General features: G+C 38.2%; 1 protein-coding gene across 1 annotated transcript; it reads right to left on the bottom strand.

Annotated features, from left to right (window-relative positions):
* Nucleotides 1-22,974: 22,974 nt before the first annotated feature.
* LOC129015296 (putative vomeronasal receptor-like protein 4) lies at nt 22,975-23,889 on the bottom strand. The gene has a single exon (XM_054452986.2). It carries the CDS (start codon nt 23,887-23,889, stop codon nt 22,975-22,977), a length of 915 nt encoding a protein of 304 aa, XP_054308961.1.

Raw genomic sequence — 23,889 nt, 5'->3', positions numbered from 1 at the left:
GTTAGAGGCCATCCTTCTAAGTGAAGGAACTCAGGAGTAGAAAACCAAATATCATATATTTTTACTTATAAGTGGGAGCTAAGCTATGAGTACTCAAAGGCATACAGAGTGATATAATAGACTTTAGAGACTTAGAAAGGGGAGGGAGGAAGAGGAGTGTGGGATAAAAACTTACACATTGGGTATAATGTATACTACTTGGGTGATAGGTGCACTAAAATCTCAGAATTCACCATTGTATTGTTCATTCATGTAACCAGAAACCACTTGTACTCCAAAAGCTACAGAAAAAAATATTTTGAAAACAGATTCTTTTTTTTGAGACAGAGTCTCACTCTGTCACCCAGGCTGGAGTGCAGTGGCACAGTCTTGGCTCACTGCAAGCTCTGCCTCCCGGGTTCATGCCATTTTCCTGCCTCAGCCTTCCAAGTAGCTGGGACCACAGGCACCTGCCACCACACCTGGCTAATTTTTTTTTGTATTTTTAGTAGAGATGAGGTTTCACCATGTTAGCCAGGATGGTCTCAATCTCCTGACCTCATGATCTGCCCACCTCGGCCTCCCAAAGCGCTGGGATTACAGGCATGAGTCACCACACCCAGCCTAAAAACAGACTCTTAAAGGAATGCTAAATAGGAAACTTGGAGACTCTTACCTGCCACTACAAAAGCACACTTAAGTACATAGTCCACTGACACTATAAAGCAACTATACAATCAAGTCTATAAAACAACCATCTAACAATATGATAACAGGTTCAAATTCTCACATATCAGTATCAAGCCTGAACATAGATGGACTAAATGCCTCACTCAAAAGAAACAGAGTGGCAAGTTGAATAAAAAAGCAAGGCTCAACTGTATGCTGTCTTCAAGAGACCCATCTCACATGCAATGATAACCATAGGCTCAAAGCAAAGGGATGGAGAGAGATCTGTCAAGCAAACAGAAAACAAAAGAGAGCAAGGGCTGCTATTCTTATTTCAAACAAAACAGACTTTAAACCAACAACAATAAAAAGACAGGGACATTATGTAATGATAAAGCATTAAGTTAAACAAGAAGACTTAACTATCCTGAATATACACACACCCAACACTGGAAAACCTAGATTCATAAAACAAGTTCTTAGAGATGTATGAAGAGACTTAAATAACCACACAATAATTGTAAGTCTTCAACACCCCACAGACAGTGTTAGAAAGATCATCAAGGCAGAAAACTAACAAAGATATTCAGGATCTAGACTTGAAATGTGACCAAATGGACCTAATAGACCTCTATAGAACACTCCACCCAGCAACAACAACAGAATATACATTATTCTCATCAGCACGTAGCACATACTCAAAGATTGATCACACCCTTGCCTATAAAACAATTCTCAATGAGTTCAAAAAACCCCAAATCGTACCAACCACAGTGTAATAAAATAGAAATCAATACCCAGAAGATGTCTCAAGACCATACAGTTACATGAAAATTACCTGCTCCTGAATGACTTTTCAGTAAAGAATGAAATTAAAGCAGAAATCAAGAAATTATTTGAAACAAATGAAAACTGGGACACACCTAAAGTGGTGTTAAGAGGAAAGTTTATAATACTAAATGCTTACATCAAAAAGTCAGAAAGCTCTCAAATTCAAAACCCAACATCACATCTGGAAGAACTGAAAAACAAGAGTAACCCAACCCCAGAGCTAGCAAAAGAAAAGAAATAACCAAAATCAGAGATAAACTGAATGAAATTGAGATGTGAAAATCCATACAAAAAATCAATGAAACAAAAAATTGGTTCATTAAAAGAGTAAATAATATTGAGGGAGCACTAGCTAGACTAATAAACAAAAAGAAAAGATCCAAATAAACACAATCAGAAATAACAATGGTAACATTACCATTAACTTCACAAAAATATTTTTTAAAATCCCTCAGAGACTACTATGAATGCACACAAACTAGAAAACAGAAGAAATGGGTAAATTCCTGGAAACATACAACCTCCTGAGATTGAACCAGGAAAATGTTGAATACCTGAACAGACCAATAACAACTTCCAAAAGGGAATCAGTAATAGAAAACCTATCAACCAGAAAAAGTCCTGGACCAGACAAATTCACAGCCAAATTCTACCAGGCATATAAAGAAGAGCTGGTACCAATCTTACTAAAACAATTCCAAAAATTTGAGGAGGAATGATTCATCCTCAACTCATTCCATGAGGCCAGCAACATCATGACACCAAAACCTGGTGGAGGCATAATCAAAAATTACAAAAAAACTTCAGGCCAATATCCCTGATGAACATAGATGTAAAATATTCATAAAATGAAATCCAGCAGCAGATCAAAAAGTAAATTATTCATTATCAGGCAAGTTTCATTCCTGAGATGCAAGGTTGATTCAACATATGCATATCAACAAATATGATTCATCACATAAACCAAACTAAAAACAAAAACCACATGATCATCTCAATAGATACAGAAAAGCCTTTTAATATCTTTTCATGTTAAATACCATCAATAAACTAGGCATTGAAGGAACATATTTCAAAATAATGAGTCATCTATGACAAATCCACAGCCAACATCATACTGAAGGGGCAAAAGCCTGACCAACTCCCCTTGAGAACCAGAGCTGGGCTGCCCATTCACCAGTGTTATTCAAAAGTACGTGAAGTCCCAGCCAGAGCAATTAGGCATGAGAAGGAAATAAAAGGCATCCAAATGGAAAAAGAAAGTCAAAGTATGTCTTTCTGCTGATGATATGATTCTATACCTAGAAAACCTCATGTTCTCTGCCCAAATGCTCATAGAATTGATAAACAACTTGAGTAAAATTTCAGGATACAAAATCAATGTACAAAAATTACTAGAATTTCTATATACCAATAACACCCAAGCAGAGAGCCCAATCAAGAATGCAATGCCATTCACAATAGCCACAAAAAGAAAAAGTACCTAGGAATACAGCAAAACAGGGAGGTGAAATATCTCTACAACATGAATTACAAAACTGCTGGAAAAAAATCAGAGATGGTGCAAACAAATGGAAAAACATTCCACGCTCATGGATAGGAAGAATCAATATTGTCAAAATGGCCATGCTGCCCAAAGGAATTTACAGATTCAATGCTATTCCTGTCAAACTACTGTTGTCAGTTTTTACAGAATTGGAAAAAAGAATTCTAAAATTCATATGGAACAAAAAAAAGCCCAAATACCCAAAGCAATCTTAAGTAAAAAGAACAGAGCCAGAGGCATCACATTACCTGACTTCAATCTATACTACAAGGCTACAGTAACTAAAACAGCAGGGTACTGGTACAAAAACAAACACATAGATCAATAGCACAGGTTAGAGAACCCAAAAATAAAACCACACATCTACAACCATCTGATCTTCAACATAGTTGACAATTAGAAGCAATGGGAAAAGAAGTACTTATTCAATAAGTGGTGCTGGGATAATTGGCTAGCTACAGGCATGAGATTGAAGTGAAACCCCTTCATTTCACCATATACAAAAATCAACTCAGGATGGATTAAACACTTAAACATAAAACCAAAAACTATAAAAACCCTCAAAGAAAGCCTAAGAAATACCATTCTGGACATAGGCTTTTCATGACAGAGACCCCAAAAGCAATTGCAACAAAAACAAAAATTGACAAGTGGGACCTAATTGACAAGTGAGACCTAATTAAACTAAAAAGCTTCTGCACAGCACAAGAAACAGCATTAACACACAATCTACAGAATGGGAAAAAATATTTGCAAACTATGTTTTGGAGTGATCAAACCCAACACCAGGTCGTGGGGGCTACAAAGTCTGGCGGAGTCAAAGGAATGAGACAAGACAAATTAAGAGTACACAGGGTGGGTCCAGGGGGCCAATGCCAGCATATAGAGGCTGCGAAGGCCCCAAGCTCTGGGAGCCCACACTATTTATTGGTAATCAAACAAAAAAGCAGGTGGTGAGGATGTACAGATGTGGGGGTAGACAGGTGAGGACGTGAGGACGTGGGGGTAGAAAGGTAGTGGTGCATCAAGCATAGCTGTGACAGTTTAGCATATGCTCTGCTGCTTGAGATAAGAGAGAACAGGTTCTTCTAATTCAAGATACAATCAATCTATGATCTTGGGAGAGCAAGGAGGAAGGGGCCAGCGAGTCTGGACACATTCCAGAGGCTACAACAGGTTTTATGCCCTGAGCCCTGGGTTCTGTCCAAGCCACAAGTGGTGTTATGCCCTGGGCTTAGATTGTAGTGCAGCAGGGCGGCCTTCCACCCTTTGGTACAGAGCTTGGTGTTCCATAGGCCACAAGGGGTTTTAGACCCTGGACCCAGGACATGTTCCAAGACTCTTTTACATTATGTCAGACAAGCGAGCCCTGCCTCAGCTCTTCTGCCATCATGTCTCCCTTTTTTGTTCTGCAAAACCTCCGTAGCTCTCATTGCTTGTTCTCGGTGGCAGCTTTCTCTCCAGAGGCAACTTCCGCATCTGTAGACTGAAAGGAGACAGCACAAGCACATAATTATTAGAACAAGGTTTACAAGTGTAGAGTTTCCAATGGTCTTAATCCATTTAAGAGGATTGATTGCAGACAACCCATCGTCTGCCTTGCTTAAAATATCAGTACCAGGGAGCCGGGTTAAGTGAGCCTGAGAGGCTTCAAAAACCTGCTCTTCCAGTTTTACAATATTGAGGGTGAGATTTTCCTCTCTACCCTCTAGATGGCATTTAATTCTTTCCCATTGGTGTTCTGTTTCATTGTAACTATGAGGAATAATGCAAAAATCGGATGTATTCCAATCACACTGCATTTGAATTCTAGTTTCTAAACTTATGATGTGATCCCCCTTTCAAGTTACTGTCTGACAGAGATCATTAATTTGATTAACTATCTTTTGATCTATTTGGGCTTGAGAGTTCCATAATTTCATAGAATTATTTTGCCATTTATCAACAAATTAAACAGTTTGCACAGATGAGTGTAAAGCCACACCAGCTACTGCAGCAGTAGTGGTAACCGCAATGAGGCCAATTACAGCAAATATAAGAGCAACTATAAATCTTTTTGAATGGGATAAGAGTTTTTTAAGGATCTCAGTTATAAAATGAATGGATGGTAATGCCTCCCATGGTCTATTTAGAGGCACAGGGATCCAAACTCCTTCTGTGCCTCTAATTAACAAGATAGTTTGATTTTTATCAAAGGTTGAGTTAATGCAAGTAAACAAGCGACATTCGTGGCAGGTGATAAAATGGGTATTTATGTCAAGATTAATATTTCCTATTGCTAACATAAAAGGTGGCAAGACATAACTTTGAATCCAAAAGGTCCTGTTAGAAAGAAAAGAGAGGACATTTTTATCTTTACCTCCCTCCCCTTTATACTTATTATATTTACCTTCTCAAATTTTGATTGAACTTTGAGCCATAGCTAATTTTCATAATTCTGAATGCTCCTGTCCTATGGCAGGGGATATCATTTTTGGACTAGGAGTGACAGTGCCACCAGGGCTCCATATGATAGGGCCATCAGCTTCTGTCTGAGTATACTATGTATGGTTCTCTTTCCAACAATTCCATCAGCTTATTTCATTTTTTCTACAAGAGGGTCTTCTGGTGCAATTTTTCTTAAAAATCCCCTTAGGGGACCAATCAATGATGATTCCATAGGAATTATTTTGTAGCACCTCAGCCTTACTTGCTATACAATTTTCCCAATTCCAAGCATCCACATCTTCAAACCAAACTCTATTTTGTTTACATTTGCATTTGTCTGGATGGAACTGCTGAGTTTTAGGGCTAGAATGGTTATATTTTAAACTTTGTCCTGAAATCATATGTAAAGTTGCCTGTGATTTATTTTTTCCAGGGATTACTGCCAACCAGATTTGTGTGTGCATTTGTAAGCATCCAGTGGCAGATCCTAGGCATATTGGAGGATATTAATATCCTATTGATATATTCATTTTCATCCCTTCCTCATTAGGAAGCATCGGCCCTCAGTTATCTATGGGCTCAAGCATCCAGGTACTGCCATTGGTTTACACCTCAATAACAGGGTCCATCCAACTCACAGACCTAATTAAAGGAGGAAATGGGACATATACCAAATAAGTAAAATTTTGAGTTGCTCCTACAGTAGGGAGGCTTACTGCCACAGTGAGTACTGCCAGCATGGCCACCATTAGGTTACTAGTTGTTTTTGGTTTGTTCTGTGCTGTCATATTGTCCTCTGCCATCTGTGCCAGTTTCTTGATTTGTCCCCATGCTTGGAGGGTCTGCCTGGTGAGTATTCTAGGTCTTTTCCTTTGTCTCTGAGATGTTCATTTGTGTCATCACTTGTATCGGGAGTTCTGGCTCTTCCCAGAGTCTTCTCTTCCTTGTGTGGCTCATGATAGATCATCAGATGTTTGGTGGGCACCCACACAGGCACCTGATTGTCACCTGGAGAGACACAAGCAAATCCTCCTCCCCATGTAATTATTTCTCCTTTCTCCCAACTTTTTGTATGTACATCCCTCCACCGTATATCTTGTCCAGCTTTTTTATTTTCCTTTTGTCCTATTAAGTGTTGTTCAGCTGCTGTCATGGGTTGATCTTTTTGTAAATTTAAAAAACATAATGTTAATAAAGCTGGGTGTAATTGTATATGTGGGGTTTTATATTCCTGGTCTCCCTCTCTCTGTTTTGTAACTGAGTTTTTAAGGCATGATTAGCTCGTTCAACTATTGCTTGTCCTTGTGAGTTTTATGGAATACCTGTAGTATGAGTAATATTCCACTGCTGAAAAAATGCAGCCATGGCTTTGCTACAATACCCTGGACCATTATCAGTTTTTATTTTTTCTGGGATTCCCATAACTGCAAAGTAAGAGAAAAGATGTTTTTTAACATGAGCTGTAGCTTCCCCTGTTTGATATGTGGCCCAGATAAAATGTGAATAAGTATCTACTGAAACATGAACAAAGGACAATTTTCCAAAAGCAGGAATGTGTATTACATCCATCTGCCAGATGGAATTTGGAGATAAACCTTTAGGGTTAACTCCTGCTCCTTTATATGGCAGATGCAGGACTTGACAGGCAGAGCAGTGTTTTACAATCTCCTTAGCCTGCTTCCAGGATAAGCCATATCTTTTTCTAGGCCTGCAGCTTTAAGATGGGTTAAGGAATGGAATGTTTGTGCATCAGCAAAAGCCACAGAAACCAGTGCATCTGCCCTTTGACTAAGTTTAGTCAAAGGGGCAGGGAGGTTAGTGTGTGCTCTTATATGAGTAATATAGAAAGGGGAATGTCTTTGTTGTACTGCTTGTTGTAAATAATGAAATAAAAGAGTATGTTGTTCATCAGTCACATTGTGAATTAAAGCACATTCAATATTTTGTGTGGCTTGCACCACATAAGCTGAATCAGAAACAATATTAACTGGCTGTTTAAAAGTTTTCAGTACAGTAATTACAGCCATGAGTTCAGCCCTTTGAGCAGAAGCAAAGTCAGTTTGAAAAACTTGTTGTTGAGGTCCCACAAATGAGGCTTTTTCATTACTAGACCCATCAGTAAAAACAGTAATGGCCCCTACAATAGTGGCTTTTTGAGTAATAGAAGGCAATATCCAGGATGTTAATATTAGAAATTGAAATAGCTTAGATTTAGGATAATGATTATCAAGAATGCCAACAAAACCTGCCAAATTAACTTGCCATTCCTGGGAATTAATATAAGCTTGCTGAATTTTTTTTTGTTTAATAGAACTATAATTTGATTTGGATCATATCCCATTAACTTTGTTGTGCACAGCCTTGCTTGTCCTATTAGTACAGCAATTTGATCTAAGTTCAGAGTAAGCATTTTGGTTGTATTGTGAGGTAGAAAAAGCCACTCAACCAGATCATCCTGTTGAACAATAACTCCTGTAGGTGAATGTTTAGTAGGAAAAACTAAAAACTGTAATGGCTACATAGGGTCAATTTGTTTTACTTATGCTTGTTGAATTTTTTCTTCAATTAATTGAAGTTCCTGTAACGCCTTTTTGGACAGGGAGCATTTACTGTTTAAGTTAGAATCACCTTGTAAGGTAGAAAAAAGGTGAGACATAGCATAGGTAGGAATGCCTAAAGTTGGACGAATCCAGTTAATGTCTCCTAATGATTTTTGATAGTCATTTAAAGTTTTTAAATTATTTCTTCTCCTCATTTAAAGTTTTTAAATTATTTCTTCAAATTTGAACCTTTTGAAGCTTAATAGTACTTTGTTCTACCTTCATTCCTAAATATTGAAAGGGAGTAGAAGTTTGGATTTTATCAGGGGCTATGATTAATCCTGCTGCAGTTACAGCCTTTTCTAACTCTTTGTAGCATAATATTAATTCCTCCCTAGTTTCAGCTGCACATAAAATATCATCCATGTAATAGATAATATGGCATTTTTTAAATTGTTCTCTAACTGGCTTAATAGCTTTTCCAACATAAGTTTGACAAATAGGCTATTTAACATGTCTTGTGGTTATACTTTCCAATGGTATCTGTCCACTGGTTATTTGTTATTTATAGTAGGAACAGTAAAAGCAAATTTTTCACAATCTTGGTAGCTAAAGGAATGGTAAAGAAGCAGTCTTTTAAATCTATCACTATTAGAGGCCAGTATTTTTGGATCATTGTTGGAGAGGGCAGCCCTGGTTGCAGTGCACCCATGGGTTTAATTTTAACTGCCCTCAAATCTGTTAGCATTCTCCATTTCCCTGATTTTTTTCTTAATAACAAACACAGGAGAATTCCAAGGGAGAAAGTAGGCTCTGTGTGTCCCTTTTGCAATTATTCCTGTGCTAATTATTTAAAAGCCTCCAGTTTTTTCTGTTTCAGTGGCCATTGCTTCACCCAAACTGGGTTTGGCAGTTAGCCAAACAAGAGGAATGGGAGCAGGAGGCTCAGCAATGGCCACATCTAAAAATGATACCCTAATCCAGTTCGATCTGTATGCCCTTTTAGTTCTAAAAGTTCTGATTGGCCACTTTCATTCTTTCCTAATCCTTTTGCAGGGAGATATCCCATATTTTTCATCATTTGTTTACTGTTATTACTATACTGATCCATAGGAATAGATATTTCAGCACCCCATTGTTGCAATAAGTCTCTACCCCATAGATTGACAGGAATAGGTGTAATAATAGGTTGAATTGTCCCTTCCTGGCCATCTGGCCCTTGACATGGTAAAATCAAGAAACTTTGAAAAACTTCTGAAGCAGCTCCTACTCCAACAATACCGATGGATGCCTTTTGTTTGGGCCAGTGCTGGGGCCACTGATTTAAAGCAATAATAGGAACATCAGCTCCAGTATACACTAACCCTTCAAAGTCCTTTCCCTGAATGGTTACTGTACAAATAGGTCTCTTATCAGACACTTGATTAACCCAATATACAGCTTTTCCTGCTGGGTTAGTACTACTGAAGCCTCCTGTTCTTTTTACAGTGCTGCTTCCCAGTTTTGTATAAGGTAACAGCAACAACTGAGAAATTCTTTCTCCTGGAGAAGCAGACCATGGAGTTGAGGAACTAATAACTAGTTGAATCTCTCCAGCATAATCAGAATCAACTATTCCTGTATGCACAGTGACACCTTTTAAATTTAACTAGACCTTCCAAGCAATAGACCAACTGTTCCTGAGGGTAAAGGGCCCCTAACTCCCATGGGGACCTTCTTTGGCAGCTCCCCAGGAAGTAAGGAGACAGGAATTGTGCTGCAGAGATCTACGGCAGCACTGCCTGCTGTGGCAGGGGACAATTGTTGTAAGTTTGTAAGGCACTGACTGTGCCAGATATTCCTCGGTTTGTTGAGGGGCCTGAGGTGGGCCCCTCTTCCCATTTCCTGAAAGAGGTTGCCCATCTTTACTAAATTTAGAATGATACTGATTTGCCCAGTGATTGCCTTTCTTACACCGAGGGTGTACACCGGGACTTTTCTGTTGATTTATGATATAGTTTTTGCCTTTTGATTTCCTTATCTACATTACTTTTTTGTGTGGCCAAATTGCCCACAATTAAAGCAAGAGCCTGAGAAATGGGGCATATTTTTTCCCACCTTTAGTCCAGCCATAGCTTGAGCTAAAAGAGTAGCCTTGTGTAAGTTACCCCCAATGCCATCACAAGCCTTAATATATTCAGCCAAATGAGTCTTCCCTCTCATAGGTCTAATAGCATTTTGACATTCTGTATCAGCATTATCACATGCAAGAAGCTGTATTACAACATCTTGAGCTGTTTTGTCAGTTACGGCCTTATACACAGCCTCCTGGAGCTGAGCAATAAAATCAGCATATGGTTCTTTAGGTCCTTGTTGGACACAAGTGAAAGAAGGATATTTTTCTCCTGTAACATTTATTCTTTCCCATGCCTGTAAGCACACAGTGCGTAACTGAACAATGGCAACATTCTCCATCACTGCTTGATTTTCTAATCGACCCCAATTAGGGCCAACTCCTGTTACCTGTTCAAAAGAAACAGGCACAGGTGGCTGTGCTTGTGTGTTTTCCCTTGCCTGACTTTGTGCTTCATCAGCCCACCAGGTTTTAAACTGTAAGTACTGAGACAGAGTGAGGACAGATTTTGTTAAAGTATCCCAGTCATATGATATTAATCTATTCTCAAGAGCCACATTCTTTAGTAAAGTTTGTACAAAATGAGAATTTGGCCCATATTGACTAATGGCTGCTTAAATTCCTTTAATAGCTTAAAAGGAAAAGTGGCCCAATTAGCTATATTTTGCCCTTCTTGCTGGGTGATAGTAATGGGAAATTGCCATGCTTCAAGGTCTCCCTCAGCCCTAGTCTTTTGAATGAATTTTGTATAACACCACCAATTGCTCCAGGTTTTGATGTTGCAACTACAGGAGCAGTAAGTTTTACAGCTAATTCATTTTCTCTCCCATTAGCGGGAGGGGGAGGAGGTGGCCATTCACTTAATTCAGCAGGTGGAGCCAATGGGCTAGTAAAACATACCCATTTTAGTTTCCCTTTCTTTTCTTTAATTTCCTCTGGTTTTTGCTTCTCACATCTAGAATCTGAGGTTAGTTTTTTACACTCATTTTCCTCTTCCTCATCTGAATCTGTCTCATCATCTGTTAGAAATGGCTCAAGAGCTGTCTTTATCAATGCCCACACTGACCAAACAGGAGCTGGAATTTTGGCTCCTTCTTTATACCCCTTTTTAAAATCTCTGCCAATTATTTCCCATTCATCCAACTCTGTAGTCCCTTGTTCTGGGAACCATGGGCAAAACTGCTCTACTCTACTAAAGAGTGTTAATAATTTCTGAATACTAGCGTTCACTCCCCCTCTCCATAATAAACACCTTAGAAATTTTAAATAAGCAGAATGTTTGCTTTCATTCTGTCCCATTGTTACCCTGGTTCTCCCAAGCACCCAGCTTACCCGCTGAGCTTCTTTCAGTCATCCTCGGGTGTCCTTTGACCATGTGTCCTCCACTTCCACACACTCTAGCATTCCTTCACTGGGGTCTTTGTAGCCCCACGTTGGGTGCCAGAAATGTTGGGGTGATCAGACCCAACACCAGGTCATGGAGGCTACAAAGTCCTGTGGAGTCAAAGGAATGAGACAAGACAAGTTAAGAGTACATAGGGTGGGTCCAGGGGGCCAACGCTAGTGTAAGGAGGCTGCAAAGGCTCTGAGCTCTGGGAGCCCATGCCATTTATTGGTAATCAAACAAAGAAGCAGGCAGTGAGGACATGTAGATGTGGGGGTAGACAGGTGAGGATGGGGGGGTAGAAAGGTAGTGGTGCATCAAGCGTAGCTGTGGCAGTTTAGCATATGCTCTGCTACTTGAGATAAGGGAGAACAGGTTGTTCTAATTCAAGATGCAATCAATCTATGATCTTGGGAGAGCAAGGAGCAAGCGGCCAGTGAGTCTGGACACATTCCAGGGGCTACAATGGGTTTTATGCCCTGAGCCCTGGGTTCTCTCCAAGCCACAAGGGGTGTTATGCCCTGGGCTTAGATTGTAGTGCAGCAGGGTGGCCTTCCACCCTTTGGCACAGTTTGGTGTTCCATAGGCCACAAGGGGTTTTAGACCCTGGGCCCAGGACATGTTCCAAGACTCTTTTACATTATGTCAGACAAGCGAGCCCTGCCTCAGCTCTTCTACCAACACTATGAATTTAACAGATGTTGAGACAGAGTCTTGCTCTGTCACCGAGGCTGGAGTGCAGTGGCACAAATCTTGGTTCACTGCAACCTCCACCTTCTGGGCTCAAGCAATTTTCCTTCCTCAGCCTCCCGAGTAACTGGGATTACAGGTGCCCACCACCATGCCCAGCTAATTTTTGTATTTTTAGTATAGACAGAGTTTCACCATGTTGTCCAGGCTGGTCTCAAACTCCTGACCTCAAGTGATCTGCCTGCCTCAGCCTCCCAAAGTGCTGGGATTACAGGTGTGAGCTTCCACGGTCGGCCCAGTATATATAATTTCAAAACAAATATTACAACATATGAATAGGCATTGCAGTGGGAATCAGAAGAGTTCTGTGATCATAGACAGTTTGGCAGGAATAGGTGAAAGAATTGGCTATTATGTTTTGTATAAGAAAGTCACCACCTGTTCTTCTGTCCATTTTGTAGTAGTCAGGCTGAGGTGCACACAGTGTATGTTGTAACTGTTTGTGTAGCCATGACACACACTCTGTCTGCAACCCCAGACCAAGACAACTGAAAATTAAAGCATGATATGTTTTGTAGAGTAGTACAAAATGAATGGCATTTATGCATGATGAAATTATTTCCTAGTTACCCAATAAGAAATTAATAATTCAACAAAAAATCATATAAGCTACAAGAGAAAGATTAAATCCCTTGTGATAGGAGGAGGAAACCCAGACTGATCCTAGATTTTGGTGATTGATCCTGGATGGGTTTTGTGGAGCCTTGCATACTTTCTGTCCTCTGTGTAGCTTGTTTTCTTTTTCCTTTCCTTTCCTTTTCTTTCTTTTTTTTTTTTTTTCCTTTTCTGCACATACATGTGCAGAATGTGCAGGTTTTTTTGAAATAGGGTCTCACTCTGTTGCCCAGGCTGGAGTGCAGTGGCGTGATCTTGGCTCACTGCAGCCTCCACCTCCCAGGTTCAAGCAATTCTCCCACTTCAGCCTCCTGAGTAGCTGGGATTACAAGTACCCGCCACTACACCTGGCTAATTTTTGCATTTTTATTAGAGATAGGGTTTCACCACATTGGCCAGGCTGCTCTCAAACTCCTGAACTCAGGTTCCACCCACCTCCACCTCCCAAAGTACTGGGATTACAGGTGTGATCCACTGTGCCTGGCCTGCAGTTTGTCTTCTAATAGCCAGCATTCTCTTTAGTAGTCCCAGTGGCAGGGTGGCACATCCAGAGGTTCCCAAAGAAAATCTCACATCTGGATACTAAATATACTATTTGGTTAAATGATAAACATTTTCACTTGTCATTTCCTAGCACTGAGGTAAACAACTTCAGGAGTTTGTCTCTACAATTCTATATCTTTTGAGAAAATATTTTTTCCAGCTGTTTTGTAGTTGGCAAAATACAATTGTATCTGTTGGGTGAAAACTTAAACATAGTATCTGAAATCATAAAACTTCTAGAAGAAAACACTGGGGAAAAGTTTCTTTTTTAAAAATTTTACTTTAAGTTCTGGGATACATGTGCAGAATGTGCAGGTTTGTTACATAGATATACATGTGCCATGGTGGTTTGCTGCACCTATCAACCTGTCATCTTGGTTTTAAGCCTAGGTATTTGTCCTAATGCTCTCCTTCCCTTTGCCCCCCACCCCCCAACAGGCCCTGGTGTGTGATGTTCCCCTTCCTGTGTCCACGTGTTCTCATTGTTCAACTCTCACTTATGAGTGAGAACATGCGGTGTTTGGTTTTCTGTTCCTGTGTTAGTTTGCTGAGAATGATGGCTTTGACATTGGTCTCAACAATGAATTTTTTGATTTGACATCAGAAATCCCATACAATACAAGAAAAAACAATCAAGTGGGACCACATTCACTAAAACATTTCTCATAGCAAAAGAAAACAATCAACAAAATTAAAAGTCAGTCTGTACAATTGGAGAAAAATTCTGTAACAATATATCTGAGAATGAGATTATACATCAAACATATAAGGAATTCTTAAAACTGAATGTCAATAAGTAAATAACCCAGGACCTGAACAGATATTTTTCCAAAGAAGTCCTACAATTGCCAACAAACATTTGAAAAGATGCTTAGCATCATGAATCATCAAGAAACGCACATCAGAACTGCAATGAGCTATTACCTCATACAGACTTGTCAGAATAGTATCTATTAAGAAGTCAAAAGACAATGAGTGCTAATGATGATGCAGAGAAGGGAGAACTCTCGCACACTCTTAGTGGGAATATAAATGGATAAAGCCATAATGGAAAACAATATGGAGTTTTCTCAAAAAATTAAAACTAGAACTACCACATGATCCAGCAATCCCACTTCTGGGTATTTATCTGCCTTGGTTCATTTTGTGCTTCTGTGACAGAACACTTGAGGCTGGGTAATTTATAATGAATAGATATTTATTTTCTCACAGTTCTGGAGGCTGGGAAGTGCAAGATCAAGGTGGCAGCATCTGGTGAGGGCCTTCTTGCTACACCATCATGTGGCAGAAAAGCAAAGGCACAAGGTACCAAACTAACCCTATGATAGTGACATTAAACCCAACTATAAGGACAGAGCCCTCATGGCCCTATTACCTCACAACCACATTTGCCACAACCAAATCTCAACATGAGTTTTGGAGGGGACAAACATTCAAACCATTAACAATACCCAAAGGGAATAAAATTGCTATCTTGAAGAGATAGCTGCACTCCTATACTCATCACAGCATTACGCACAATAGACAAGATATAAAAACAATGTAGATGTCTATCAGCAGAAAAATGGATAAAGAATATATGAAATATCTATTAATATATCTATTTGTCTATCAAATGAAATACTATTCAGCCCTAAGAAAGAAAATTCTGCCACTTGCAACAACATAGATGAACTTTGAAGACATTATGCTAAGTGAAAGAAGGCAGACATAGAAATAAAAATTTTGTATGAATTCATTTTATGAGGAATCTGAAAAAGAGTAGACCTCATAGTTACAGAGAGCAGAATGGTGGTGACCTGCGGCTGAGGGACTGGGAAAAAAATGAGATATTGGTCAAAGGATACAAACCTGTTGTCACAAGATAAATAATACTAGAAACCCAATGTACAGCATTGTGACTATACTTAATAATTACATGTCGTATACTTGAACTTTGTTAAGAAAAATGAATCTCAAATGAACTTACCACACTAAAAAATAGTAACTATGTGACATGACAGATATGTTCATTAGCTTTATTGTGGTAATAATTTCACAATATATAAATATATCAAAACATATATTTTAGTTTTTACACTTTAAATACAGTTTCTATTTGTCAATCATAGTCCAAAAAAGGTGGGAAAAGATTGTGTAACCAAACTAATATCTAGTCACATGTAAATTGTATTTAAGACCATTTGAAATAACTTTTAGATTAAATTTAAAATCTAAATTGGCATATTATTTTAAATTTTACTTTAAGTTCTGGGATACATGTGCACAATGTGCAGGTTTGTTACATAGATACACGTGTGCCATGATGGTTTGTTGCACCTATCAACCCATCATCTAGGTTTTAAGCCCCGCATGCATTAGGTATTTGTCATAATGCTCTCCCTCCCCTTGCTCCCCACCTTCCGACAGGCCCCAATGTGTGATGTTCCCCTCCCTGTGTCCATGTATTCTCATTGTTCAGCTCCTACCTATGAGTGAGATCATGCAGTGCTTGGTTTTCTGTTCCTCTGTTAGTTTGCTGAGGATGATGGTTTCCAGCTGTATCCATGTCCCTGCAAAGGACACGAACTCATTCTTTTTATGGCTGCCTAGTATTGCAGCCATACAGCACTCCAATGAGATTGCTGGGTCAAATGCTATTTCTGGTTCTAGATCCTTAAGGAATCACCACACTGTCTTCCACAATGATTGAACTAATTTACACTCCCACCAACAGTGTAAAAGTGTTCATATTTCTCCACATCCTCACCAGCATCTCTTGTTTCCTGGCTTTTTAATGATCGCCATTATAACAGGTGTGAGATGGTATCTCATTGTGGTTTCGATTTGCATTTCTCTAATGACCAGTGACAATGAGCTTTTTCTCATGTTTGTTGGCCACATAAATGTCATCTTTTGAGAAGTGTCTATTCATACCCTTTGCCCACTTTTTGATGGGGTTGTGTTTTTTTTCTTGTAAATTTGTTTAAGTTCCTTGTAGATTCTGGATATTAGCCCTTTGTCAGATGGATAGATTGCAAAAATTTTCTCCCATTCTGTAGGTTGCCTGTTCACTCTGATTATAGTTCCTTTTGCTGAGCAGAAGCTCTTTCACTTAATTAAATTCCATATGTCAATTTTGGCTTTTGTTGCAATTGCTTTTGGTGTTTTAGTCATGAAGTCTTGTAAATTGGCATAATTTTTACAGGGACAAAAAAGTTTTTTCAAAGAAGCATTATTTAAAGCTAGAACTGAATATTTAGCTAAAATGTTTAATTTTTATTCATTGTTCATTTTAAAATTCTTTTTAGAGATGGGATCGTGCTCTGTCACCCAGATTGAAGCAATCACAGCTCACTGCAACCTCAACCTCTGGGGCTCAAGGAATCCTCCCACCTCAGCCTCCTGAGTAGCTGGCATTACAGGCACTCACCATCATGCTTGGCTAATTTTAAAAAATTTATTTTTGTAGAGATGAGATCTTACTATGGTGCCCAGATTGGTCTCAAACTCTAGCCCTCAAGCAATCCTCCCAGCTCAGCCCCCAAATTGCTGAGATTACAGGTATGAGCCACTGTGCCTGGCCTAAAATACTTTTGATAAATAAGAGTAAATTGAAATATTTTCAAAAGTGAAAATTTTGAGAGATTTTATTACCAATAGGAGCTTCTTTAGGGTACACTTCAAGAAGAAAGAAACATTATCTGTTATGAGATTAAAATGAAAAAGAGTAAGAGACTTAATATGGGAATATCAACTATGGTGGACACTGAACTAAAGAAACTAAAATTTCTTTGGTAGAATACGTTTCAAAAGTATTTAGATATAATAGAAGTATAATTCTTTATATATTTTTTTCTGTATAATCTCATTTATATGTAGAATCTAATAAAGTCTAATTCAAAAAAATAGAAATTGAAATAATGGTTACTAGAGGCTTGATGTGGTGGGAAGAAATTATAGAGTTTTTGATTGAAGGGTACAAAGTTTCAAATAGACAAGGTAAGTAGGTTTTGAGATCTATTTCACAGCAGCGTGACTATAGTAAACCACAATGTAATTGTATATTTTAAAATGACTAAGAGTAAATTTCAAATGTCTTACCACAAATAATGCTGGTAAGCAAGTTGATAGATGTTATTTAACTCAATCGTTCCATATTACATATATATATTCAAACATCATATTTAACCTCATAAATTCATTCAACTTTGATTGCCAATCAAAACTACTATTCATACTTTAAAGAGAAAGAAATAAACTTTAAGAAATTTGATGAGAGAAAAAACTGTTCATTTTAAAATCTTAGAAAACAGACACATATATTTTTCATATTATATATATATATATATATATTTCAAATGGCTTGCTCCCTTAGTGATGTAAGTAAACTTTTTTTTTTTTTGAGATGGAGTCTCACTGTTCCCCGGGCTGGAGTTCAGTGGTGTAATCTCTCACTGCAACCTCTGCCTCCCAGGTTCAAGCGATTCTCCTTCCTCAGCCTCCCGAGTAGCTGCGATTACAGGTGCCAGACATCATGCCCAGCTAATTTTCATAATTTTAATAGAGGCGAGGTTTCACCATGTTGGCCAGGCTGTTCTTGAGCTCCTGACCTCAGGTGATCTGCCCACCTCAGCCTCCCAAACTGTTGGGATTACAGGCTTGAGCCACTGCGCCCAGCCATAAGTAAACTTTTAATATAATGAATAGTCTAAACCCAACACTCAGGAATAAAATGTATATTTTTAATGTTCAAAATAATACAATACTATAAAAGCCCCTGAAGCAACTGCTTAGAGTAAAATTATTCCTACATTTGTAAATAAATTATTCCTTCACTTGTTAGAGAAAAGATATTTGAATATATATTTTAAACTACATTTCAATGTATTAAATCAAATGAACATATGTACTTGGCAATAAAAAATGTATTAAACAAGTAGACAAGAAAACTTGCCTTCTTTTCTAATTTTAAAACTGACAAACACTCAGCATTTAGGTGCTTATTTGTCTAGTGTTACTGGAGTGCCAAAGAGAAGTACTCAATGAGAAATCTTTCCATATTTATATCCATGCTGGGTGTGAATATATGGGAATTTTCCAAGGGTGGTATTATAAACATTCAACTACTATTATAGCCCCAGACTGACTGATTAGAATAAACATGGGTTACAAACCACTGATGTGGTCATCTTGTTTTTAGGCCTAACATTGATCATGATCTAACAGAATCAACAAATGAGAGCTATATGCTGGGTGCTCTTTGGGCACCTTTATTTGCATTAATTGCTTTAATTTTACCAAAACCCTAAAGTTAGGGATGCGATCAGGAACCAGCTCATAGCGAATTTCAATCTTAACCATTATGCCCAACACCATGTCATCCAATGCTTGTTTTAAATCCTGACCTAACATTTTGGCTTTAAATTTTTTAATTTAGTAAAAATAAAGATAAATTTACAAACCACTTCTTTTTATCCATAGATAGTATGCAGAACTTAATTTTTGGTTTAAAGTATTCATTACAAAGTCTGAGACAAACACTTCAGTAAATGAATTATCACAATATTCCTCTTATGACTTAAAAGAACCATTAATTTTACTTTTGAAATATATTGAGTGTTTATATTTAAAGTTAAAATGAGCCTATTATTATACAGAAAATTTGTTGTCTGCATGAACCTTGTCATCCATTGAGGGGTCTACAGTTGCTAGAAGTTTCAGAAACACTAATAAGAATACTGTTTCTGATTGAATAATTAAAAAATGTTATGCTTTTTCAGTGAGTAAAATAGATTGGAATTACTGATCAGTAACTTACAATGTGGTTTAAATGTTATTTAATGAATACATGTGAGGTTTCTCTTAAACTCATTTTAACAAATTACTTCTACTGTTTTTCACTTCTATTAGAAAAAAGTATTAAAATTTCTGTTATTGCAAGCCTATAAATTTTATTCAGATCTAAACATAGTGCTAATCTTAAAAGATCTGTATGCTTAGGATTATAAAAAGCCTATTGCCATTCACACATGGAAGATAAATAACTCCCTTTCAGTAAACCCAATGGGACAATTGTGACTCACAATTATAAGCTATTAAAATATTAACACTATCATCTAGATGACACTTTTAGGTATCTGCATGTTCAAGTTGTTTAACTTATAATTCAAAAATAAATTTTTATAAACGATAAAAAATATAAATAATTTTTTTTAGTTCTTAAATACTGTTATTATTTCTACTTGACATAACATTAAATTTTAGAGGCTATGGCTTTAGAAACAAGAAATGTCATGATTGACTCCACTTTACTTCCTGCCTTATTTCACACAAACACAGCAGCACAAAAAAGGCCAGAAATGCTACAACTTGACTGGTAGTACACCAGTACCCTTCTAGGGAGAATATATGTGGGAGTATATTTACTTGAAATGCATGACATCTTTTCTTGAAGTACAGGCTTCTATATGGCAAGTAATAAAGACAAAAATTTTATAGGGCTATAGAGTAAGAGACATACTCTAAAATTACCTTCTAACTCATTATTTCTTTTTTCACTAGCATGGTTGTGATGGAATGAGCATTTGCAGCAGTGTTTTTTTGTTGGGTTTTTTGTTTGTTTGTTTTTTGGTTTTTGTTTTTAGAGACAGAGTCCTGCTCTGTTGCCCAGGCTGGAGTGCAATGGCACGGCCCAGGCTGAAGTGCAATGGCGTGACCCCGGCCCACCACAACCTCCGCCTCCCGGGCTCAAGTGATTCTCCTGCCTCAGCCTCCCAAGTAGCCGGGTCACAGGCACGCGCTACCACACCCGGCCCACCTCTGGACTTCTAGTAGAGACGGGGTTTCACCATGCTGGTCAGGCTGGTCCCAAACTCCTGACCTAGTGATCCACCTGCCTTGGCCTCCCGAAGTGCTGGGATTACAGGCGTGAGCCATTGTGCCAGGCCCACAGCATGGTCTTAAATAATCTACACTCTCTGCTTCATCATTTTTGGGGTATGGCCATAAGAAGTTTATGATTTTATTAGAAAAAGTGTTTTCTTTTTCTAATTTGGAAATTCAACATAATTTCACAGGCGGATCACAAGGTCAGGAGTTCGAGCCCAGCCTAACCAACATGGTGAAACCCAGTCTCCACCAAAAATACAAAAATTAGCTGGATATGGTGGCACACGCCTGAAGTCCCAGCCACTCAGGAGGCTGAGGCAGAATTGCCTGAACCCAGGAGGCAGAGGTTGCAGCGAGTTGAGACCACGCCACTGCACTCCAGCCTAAGCAACAGAGAGAGACTCCATCTCAAAAAAAAAAAAAAACCAACTCATCTACAATAACTGTAGTAATTATACTTTGAAATAAATTTAACCAAAAGTGGAAAAACCTGTGCATTATGATCTAAACAATATTGAAGTACAAAATTAAATACACAAATGGAAAAATATTACCTATAAATGAATTGGCATTATTAATATTGTTAAATATCCATATTGCACAAAATAATCCACAGATATAATGCAACCTCTAGGAAAATACCAGTGACACATTTAATATAAATTTTAAAACATATATCTAAAATTTATATTGCACCACAGAAGACCCAAAGTAGCCAAAGCAATAAAGAAAAAAAGAAAAGGGTGAATATATCACCCTACCTGACTTTGAAATATACTAAAAAGCTATATTAGCTAAAACAGTATGGTAATTGAAGAAAAACAAACACATAATCCAATGGAGCAGGAAAAACAAAAAAAGACCAGAAACGGCTGACTTGAAGTTACAAACTAACTCCAGCAGAAATATTTATGGCTTATTACGAGCCTCAGTTACACAGCAAGCACTGTCATGTTTCTTTCTTTCTTTCTTTTTTTTTTTTTTTTTGAGACAGAGTCTCGCTTTGTCACCCAGGCTGGAATGCAGTGGTGAGATCTCAGCCCACCATAACCTCCACCTCCTGGGACCAAGTGATTCTCCTGCCTCAGCGTCCCAAGTCGCCGAGACCCCAGGCACATGTCACCACGCCCAGCCAATCTCTGCACTTCTTGTAGAGATGGGGTTCCACCACATTTGCCAGGCTGGTCCTGAACTCCTGGCCTCAGGTGACCCACCCACCCCGGCCTCCCAAAGTGCCAGGACCACAAGCATGAGCCACTGCACCCGGCCTCACTGTCATGTTTCTTTGATATATTTATATATAAAAACATTTTCATGACTTATGAAACTTCCCTAGTACTTACCTAAAAAGAAAATGACTCAATAAATAAGTAAATTCACTTATGTCATCTATAAAAAGTAAAAGGACAATAACTAAAGAAAAGTAGGCTTATATAGGCATCTGCAACTAAAAGAACAAAGCGGAATGTTCTAAATAAAATATAACAATACATTAATTATGGAATTACATCTAAAAATTGTGTGCACTACTAAATTTTATAAAAAATATTCTTATAATCACTGACCAGCTCAGGTAATGGATACTTCATAAACTATAAAACAAAAAATTATAACAAACAAAATTATAGGTCTGGCATGAGTACCAGGCAAAGAGTTTGTATGGAGAGATTGTCAACCATAAGCCATAAGGTTTTACAGTAATGAATTTAATACAAAGCTGGGGGCATAAATTTGCTTTCAGCATTTTTGAGGTTTTTATTATCTAGTAAATTAATCACCTTATTAAAATGATTTGTTCTGATATTGCTCTATTCTTCTGAAAATAGGTACAAACTCATACTCAGACAAACACACTCACTCCATAATTTTCTTTCCTATGGTTTATCTTTAGAGTAATGTGTGTGTATTTTTAACTTTATGTAAATCAAAATTTAAAGTCTTTATGTGTTTGCAGGCAGAGAGGCCACATGTTCAAATAAAAATATCTAAGAAGTTTATAAAAATATGTATTCAAGGCTCACAAATGTATGGATTTTATTCATACTTCTAAATAATATAATCATAGAAATTACCCTGTAGTCAATACCTATTTATTTATTCTTTTTGGGACAGAGTCCCACTCTGCCACCCAGGCTGGAGTGCAGTGGCACGATCTCAGTTCACTGCAACCTCCACCTCTCAAGTTCAAGTGATTCTCCTGCCTCTGACTCGCGAGTAACTGGGATCGCATGCACTCACCACCATGCCTGGCCAACCTTTGTATTTATAAGTACAGACATGGTTTCAACATGCTGGCAACACTGGTCTCGAACTCCTGACTTCAGGTTATCCACCTGCCCCAGCATCCCAAAGTGCTAGGATTACAGGCATGAGCCATGGTTCCTGGGCGTCGGTAACAGTTTAATTGTACATTTTAAACAAAAAGTGTAAAATTGAATTTTCTGTAATACAAAGGATAAATGCTAGAGGTGATAGATACCTAATTTACCATGAGGTGATTATTATATATTGTATGCATGTATCAAAATATGCCATATGTGCTTTCAATATATACATATACTATGTACCCAAAAAATAATAATTCTTTATATTTTACTTAAATCATATTTAAAAATTTCAGTGCTACTTGAACAGTTTGACTGATGGCTGAAGACTCTTTTCTCAGAAAACATTTTTCATCACTGACTTATTAAAAACCGATGGTACTTCAATTGCAATTTTGCATAATACTGATTATTGTTTTATCAGAACTGATTTGCACCAAAGGACTAACGGTGGCATAGGCATTGAGCACAGCTCTCTGCACACTCAGGACAATGTATGGGTCATACATCCATAGCAGGGTTAAAGAGGTTGAGAAGATAAAGTCCACCCAGTATATGACCACAAAGAAACTCACCAGCAGCAGGATGGTCTGGGTGGCCCTTTTCTCTGGGGAGGGTCTTGGGGAGAGGTGGGTGCTATGGAGGTGCTGGGATTGCCTCCAATGCCTGGACAGGAGAATCACCATGTATGCACTTGAGAGCAGCATAAGTACTACACAGGAGACATACTTGGATAATGTCACAGTGAAAAACACTCCCCTGATCATGGAGTTCATGGGGGAAAGTGAGCAGTATTTACTGACATTCAGTAGCTTGATATGGGTCATGTTGGAAGAATGCACAGAGAAAAAGATTAGCCAACTACTGAAGGACAAATTGAAGAACACCCAAAAGAAGAAAACATGCAAAATGTAATTTGTGGATTTATGTTTAAACCTTGCCAACCAGGAGGTGCTGGGGCTGATGCTGATGGCCTGGAGCATGTTCAGAAGGCAGGTGGTGCAGATGGAGAGGCCCCTCATTGCCCTGTTTGTGTAAAAAAGTGCCTTACACTTAAAGTCATTCCCAAAATGCAGTGATTCAAACATGTCTAGAGGCAAAAAATCCACTGCAGTGAGGAGCATCTGAATGTGAATGAGGGCCAGGTGACAGGTGAGTAAGTCATGGGGTTTAGGCCTGCAATTCAGAAGAAGAATAAAGATGTGGAAGAAAAGGAGAAATGTGTTGGCTGAGGATCCAATGCCACCTTGAAAAACAAAGGCATTTTTAACGATAACATAAGTAGAAAGTAGTTTCAT

This window comes from Pongo pygmaeus, chromosome 18 (assembly GCF_028885625.2).
Source record: "Pongo pygmaeus isolate AG05252 chromosome 18, NHGRI_mPonPyg2-v2.0_pri, whole genome shotgun sequence".
In the NCBI taxonomy this organism is placed as follows: Eukaryota; Metazoa; Chordata; class Mammalia; order Primates; family Hominidae; genus Pongo; species Pongo pygmaeus.
Note: the sequence above shows the minus strand (reverse complement) of the source record. Positions and strands in the feature narration are given on the sequence as shown.